Source organism: Phytophthora infestans, genomic scaffold (assembly GCF_000142945.1).
Source record: "Phytophthora infestans T30-4 supercont1.30 genomic scaffold, whole genome shotgun sequence".
NCBI lineage: Eukaryota > Oomycota > Peronosporomycetes > Peronosporales > Peronosporaceae > Phytophthora > Phytophthora infestans.
The window spans coordinates 162,590-169,723 of NW_003303729.1; the positions used below are offsets into that span (position 1 = coordinate 162,590).

The following is a 7,134-nucleotide window of genomic DNA, read 5'->3' on the forward strand; positions in this document are numbered from 1 at the left end:
AGCTCGAGATTTGATACAAAACAGCGTGGGTTCGAGGCATTGTGTGACCGCAAAAGATTTCATGAAACTACACGCTACCAAGTTTCGGCATCGAAGCTACATCTATTTCTACGTGAAGAAGTGGTAGATTGCGAAGTTCGTGTCAAAAATTGACAGCGAAAGATTGGAGTTGCTACTGTAGAGATGTACGTGAGACTATGTCTAGATTTGTACAGCGATCAGCAGACTAGAGGTGAGAATTCACTCCCTCATCCACGCAACAGCTGGAATAAAGCACTAGGTTCAACGCTGAAGCGAGAAAAACACGAAAAAAGCTAATATGCTAACCGAGGCGTCGGATCTCTCCTGGATGGGTACTGCACCACAGCCGATCTGGTTGCGATTTCTCGTTATTATATGGGCCTGAACACAGGTGCTGATCTACGGAATCGGATGAGTCATTTCCTGTACCACGCATGTCTCTTAAGAGGCGAGTCTGCCCGTAATTTGGAGTTACCTGATCTTTTTAGTGTGATTCTGGAACACGAAGGATTTACAGATTGCCGGGCACTAGTCATGATAATGGAGCAGGGGGAAATAAATCAGTTCGGCCGTCGTGAGTTTGGTTCGTGTATTAGGCACATCAATGTTGAAGTTTGCCCAGTTGGGGCACTCACTCTGTATCTGTTTTATCGCTGGTGTGTGCAAATGGAATTGCTACCTAACTTTCTGGCCCCTGAAGACTGGTACGACATCAAACTTCTAAAGTCAAACAAGAATCCAACAAAATCAATAACATACCGATCGCATTACGACGCCACTATAAAGGCGTTCACAGCATTAGGCATGCATACGAAGGCTAAGACACATGCGGCACGGGGTTCAGGAGCAAGGATGGCCGAATTAGCAGGTGCTACAGATTCACAAATTCGTCGGTTAGGAAGGTGGAATGCATCCGCAATGGAGGGCTGTTACCTAAGCGCTTTGCCACGAGAAGCGATGCGGTCTCTAGCAGGATTTTCCCCTGACAAACGGTCGTTTTTCTTAGAGCGGGCAGCTCTTCTTTCTCCTGAGCAGCTTCAGCGTGGCGTATTTCCCTTTGTCGATGACTATATGCGTCATACAAACAACAGTCAGCACCCAACGTAGCAACCGGGGGCTTCTTGGAGTTACTACTGTACGTTCGTATAGTTGTCCTACAGGACGCGGATCTGCTGCGTGACCTTCACCCGACCCATAAACTATGGGCTCACCTTCTCCATTTAGCTGCAGCGAGTTTAACCCATTCGCAGCTGAGCTGAAACCCAAAATGCTCACGGAGAAATAACCGCAAGCGGATCATTTGCCAGATTTAATGCAGCATCTAAGACAGCAGCAAGAACAAACACTGGCACACATTGATAACAAACTCAGCGAAGTCGGTAATCACATTAAGAATACGATTTCACAGTTTACCTCTGGTGCCGCCACCGTACGTTTGACCTTCGACTTGAACACACCAACTGCTGCAACCTCGGCTCCAGCTCAGACTTCGCAGCTACCCACGACATACAAGCTCACGAGATCTCTCAAAACGGTTCATCAAGTATGGCAGGAGTGGACGACGGGAATTAATGGTGGTCCTGCTGTACGCGAATTGGAGAAGCTACACGGATCCAATTGGCGAAATAATCCAGCCGAAAAACGATTCTACTTCAGGCGCAAAAGAATTATTGATCGAGTTAATCTGATCGCACAGGAATAGAAAGTTAATGAAGATGAAGCAGTCTGCATTCTGGAGGCTCAGCGCAAACAGTCACAACATACCCTCAACGCACTGAGTGAGAGCTTCAATTGGAGACTGTAAACTACATAAGACTAAATACACCGCAGTCACAAGTGAGTGTTTCGTATTAGATATTTCTTCACTAGGTTTTTACGCATGCATTACCTTTTCACTAGCGAGTCATCTGCTCATTCATCCCGCTTTCCTTCGTTTTAATCTTGCCGTAGGCTTACCGTGTCGTTCCCTCCGGAGTTCTTCCTCATGTAGCTTCTTCACACGCTCTAGCGCTTATTCTTATCCTTTGTACAGGTATCACCACACTCGGACAATAGCTTTATCATAAACAATACACTACACTCCACCTAAGCATTCCACGCGCATTGCCCACATACACGCACCACCATGTTCAGCACAACGCTCACTCAAACCCAGAATCCTCCTTTCAATACCATCTACGGGTCATCACCTCCCTTACACGACAGCACAGCGTACACTATCCAAGCATCGCCTCCCTCGTACGGCAAAACAGTCCAGGCGTCGCCTCTCTTGTGATGCGGGCCGCAGCTTGCGATCCTATCTTGCTTCATGGCCTCGGGGCAAAAGGCTCTTGCTGTTGGCTGCCTTTTTTATTCTATTCTTCCCTATTGGTGCTGCACCACTCTTTTATTTTATGCATTGTGATTGGTGGAGCGTTCGCTGGGATAACGGCTGTTATTGTAAGTGACGACTTCCGATAGTTCGGATATCAGAGGGACATGGTGAGGGACAGGACGGGGACGAGGCGGCGACAGCCTCCGTCCACTTCCGATACTGGTCCTTTGAGTGTCTTGAGAGCTTCGATTCGTGCGTGAAGTGACGTATTAATACTGTACTACATGGTACATCATCGCTGTCTCTAAGGGCGGCTAGGGGTACTCTAGATGCCATTTTATGCACAGGTTGAGCGGACGATGTAACATAATCAATGCAGTCCGTCCACTAGCGTACGCCTGGAGAAAGAACGCGCGAGTTAGCGTAATCCTAATGTGAATTCTCGTACATTGTCCCCGATCGGCACTTTAAACTAGGGATTACCAGAGTGATTGTAGTTATTAGAATTCAGTAGTGCGTAAAGTTCCTAAACATGACCTGAACCGGTTCCATGTCACCGAACCGACGTAACATTAACTATTATGATCATGGTAGATTTTATACACCATGCGGGACCGAGTTCCCAAGTTCCACAAAAAAAACGCAGGACTGTCTCTCTATATGTTCTTTCTATACTACCCCTACCCCCCTCTCTATAATTTTTTTATATTTACATATAAAAGTATAATAACTCGGAGCCCGAGCACCACCGGAAAATGTCAATGTAACCACAGCCCTTCTAGTTATTAAAATATGGTTCTGAAAATTTTGGAACCAGGGTTCCCACAATTCACTATATAATTGAAGCACCACAGCAGCTCTAGTAAGTACGGCATCATTTTGGAACAGGTTCGGAACGCGGTTTTGGAACCTCGGAACTGCACACATACTCCGATTCAAGTTTGACTTCCATCGCAAACTGCTGTATCTTGCACACGTTCTCATAGCTTGGCGACATCATCCTCTTGCGTTTTGAGTCCAAATACCTTTGATATTTGAAATCGGTGAATCTGTCAGGCGGAAGCACGAGGTACAGCCGCGGTGCTGCAGGATTTCCCAGAAGCTTCAACACATCGTGGAGATCTTTTTGCTTGCAGGGGTGTTTGTGTGCACCTGTCACCTGCAGCAAAATATCCGGCTTGATGATCGCATCGACCGACTGGTAATTCTTCACCGCTGGCTGTAGGTAACTCGTGTTAGTAGCAGCTTCAATTTCACTGTCATCATTGAAAACGACAACTTTCTCGAATCTCTCAAAAGAAATAACAGGTGCGGCGCCACCGTCGACCAACGCCACAGCAGTGGATTCTTCCATCGCAACGGAATCATCTGCATTCATGCCATCATCACCATCCTCGTCATCGCCGTCCCATTCATCTTCCATAAGGTCATCATCATCATCGTACGCCTCGTTGTTTTCGACCAAACGTCGAACTTTAAACGTTCCACCTCGCGGCAGTACCGAATGCACATGCCCTTCGAACAAGTGGCCACGAAGCACAGCAAGAGCACCAAATCCATCCGAGGCAGCAATGAACTCTAGCAGCTTCCGCTTATCCTTCTTGAGCAGACGATTGTACACCGCTTGCTGAACATATTGCGATGCAAAAACGAAGTACTCGCTGTCAAAAGCTTTGCTGACGCGATAGTGCAGCAATCGATGCGACACTTGAGCGTCGTTCGCATCAAGTTGACCACAGGCTTTCACCAACCAGTCGAGATCAACAATGTCCATTGCTTTTTCAAGCAACACCTGCTGGTTACCAACTTGTGAAAATCGCAAGACATAGCGGGCAATACCACCCCATCGACGAAAGCACTTCTGCACGACGTCCACAGGTGTATCCGAGTACATCAGCTTACGACATTGTAGAATCTCCTTCAAAGACCACACTGGCATGTAGCAGGACTGGCAATTGGTCTTGTTGAACTCGTACCAGATGGAGCGGCGCGGCGACGTCAAAAGAATCGTCTTCGCTGGGTAATACGCAGGCTTGACGGCATCCACGATGTAGTATGTAGTCGGCTGGTCGAGAATGTGCACAAAATCTTCCTGAGATCCTTGAGCCACCACATTGTGAGCAAATAAAAAGCGCTTCTTGAGGCCAGCACTCTCATATACCACCGTTTCATTAGTACGGACAAGATGAAGCACGATCACATAGCCGAAAAACGTCTTGCCGATTCCCGGGTTGCCGAGGATCACGAGATGCGGTGTGTTCGTCTTTTCATCGTGGATCCTCTCGAGACAAAGTTCCCATAGCGCAGGGTAGCAATGACGAATGTAGATACGAGAGCCGAGTGTCGAATCACCAAGAAGATACGTGTCTCGGGGTAACTCGACCAATGCGCCAGCTTTCACGTCGGTACTGTCGTTCAGAAATGCGTTCCAAAATGCGACCAGTGCTGGCGGATTCAACGACATACTTTGCGTGATTGGGATATGAACGTCGCCCACAACAAGTTGACGATCTCGAGGCAGCTCAGCTTCCGACAATTGTGGCAGTTCCACCAGCACGTGAATCTCCTTGCGACCAGGCTGAAAGTTCTTCCCAAAGCAATCTTCGTCGAGAATCCACGACGAAAGCATCTCTTCATACTCGGTGCTGATGCCACCCCGCAAGAAGCCTTTCACCGTGTGGTCGTGGTTCATCCACGTGGCTTCCCCCTGCTTCCGCGCCAAGTAGAGCGTCAACCTGGCAGGATCAACTTTGAAGCGATCATTGACGTCTTTCTTCTCGTTCACAATGGCCTTCTGCAGCGCGCTCACTTTCGCATTGCTCGCTATCTTCACGGGAAACACAGTCCCTTCGCCGTATACCGCGCACTCCAACTCGACCTCTGCCATCTTCGTGCGGAAAGTTCTCGACTCAGAAGCGGCACACATTCACGCGACACATGGCTCATTTTTAGCCGATCACATCACTCCAAAATATTTTTTTTTATTTCTGACAAATATATTCCTCAATATATAGAAACTAAATAATGAATTCATCTTGAGCGATACAACATAAATATGTAGAAAGAACAATGTGTAAGTACATCTTCCCAGAAAACCACCCAAAGGCGAGCCAACAGTGCGGCTCAAAAGGCGATTGGTGCCGACACCACGCAAAGTATCAGCCAGCAGTTGCTGAACCTGTAGTTGCTGAACCAGTGACTGCTGAACCTGCAGTTGCTGAACCAACGATGACCAAGTCTATTGAAGAAATTGATGGTGAGCATTGCATTCAGCACATGAAATCTGTCGATAAATACGATCAGCCCAAGTTGGGGGATTCACGAGTTTTATCACCAAGTGATTGGATCAAGTGATGTCTTTCTTCTCGTTCACAATGGCCTTCTGCAGCGCGCTCACTTTCGCATTGCTCGCTATCTTCACGGGAAACACAGTCCCTTCGCCGTATGCCGCGCACTCCAACTCGACCTCTGCCATCTTCGTGCGGAAAGTTCTCGACTCAGAAGCGGCACACATTCACGCGACACATGGCTCATTTTTAGCCGATCACATCACTCCAAAATATTTTTTGTATTTCTGACAAATATATTCCTCAATATATAGAAACTAAATAATGAGTTCATCTTGAGCGATACAACATAAATATGTAGAAAGAACAATGTGTAAGTACATCTTCTCAGAAAACCACCCGAAGGCGAGCCAACAGTGCGGCTCAAAAGGCGATTGGTGCCGACACCACGCAAAGTATCAGCCAGCAGTTGCTGAACCTGTAGTTGCTGAACCAGTGATTGCTGAACCTGCAGTTGCTGAACCAACGATGACCAAGTCTATTGAAGAAATTTATGGTGAGCATTGCATTCAGCACATGAAATCTGTCGATAAATACGATCAGCCCAAGTTGGGGGATTCACGAGTTTTATCATCAAGTGATTGGATCAAGTGACGTCTTTCTTCTCGCTCACAACGGCCTTCTGCAGCGCGCTCACTTTCGCATTGCTCGCTATCTTCACGGGAAACACAGTCCCTTCGCCGTATGCCGCGCACTCCAACTCGACCTCTGCCATCTTCGTGCGGAAAGTTCTCGACTCAGAAGCGGCACACATTCACGCGACACATGGCTCATTTTTAGCCGATCACATCACTCCAAAATATTTTTTGTATTTCTGACAAATATATTCCTCAATATATAGAAACTAAATAATGAGTTCATCTTGAGCGATAAAACATAAATATGTAGAAAGAACAATGTGTAAGTACATCTTCTCAGAAAACCACCCGAAGGCGAGCCAACAGTGCGGCTCAAAAGGCGATTGGTGCCGACACCACGCAAAGTATCAGCCAGCAGTTGCTGAACCTGTAGTTGCTGAACCAGTGATTGCTGAACCTGCAGTTGCTGAACCAACGATGACCAAGTCTATTGAAGAAATTTATGGTGAGCATTGCATTCAGCACATGAAATCTGTCGATAAATACGATCAGCCCAAGTTGGGGGATTCACGAGTTTTATCATCAAGTGATTGGATCAAGTGACGTCTTTCTTCTCGCTCACAACGGCCTTCTGCAGCGCGCTCACTTTCGCATTGCTCGCTATCTTCACGGGAAACACAGTCCCTTCGCCGTATACCGCGCACTCCAACTCGACCTCTGCCATCTTCGTGCGGAAAGTTCTCGACTCAGAAGCGGCACACATTCACGCGACACATGGCTCATTTTTAGCCGATCACATCACTCCAAAATATATTTTTTTATTTCTGACAAATATATTCCTCAATATATAGAAACTAAATAATGAGTTCATCTT

The 7,134-nt window shown here is 47.1% G+C and overlaps 1 protein-coding gene across 1 annotated transcript; it reads right to left on the reverse strand.

The window, feature by feature from the left end:
• Positions 1–3,209: 3,209 nt before the first annotated feature.
• On the reverse strand, positions 3,210–5,222 carry PITG_13698 (crinkler (CRN) family protein, putative; the record flags this gene model as incomplete). Its single annotated transcript, XM_002899359.1, has 1 exon — positions 3,210–5,222. One exon carries the CDS (start codon positions 5,220–5,222, stop codon positions 3,210–3,212), a length of 2,013 nt encoding a protein of 670 aa, XP_002899405.1.
• Positions 5,223–7,134: the final 1,912 nt, after the last annotated feature.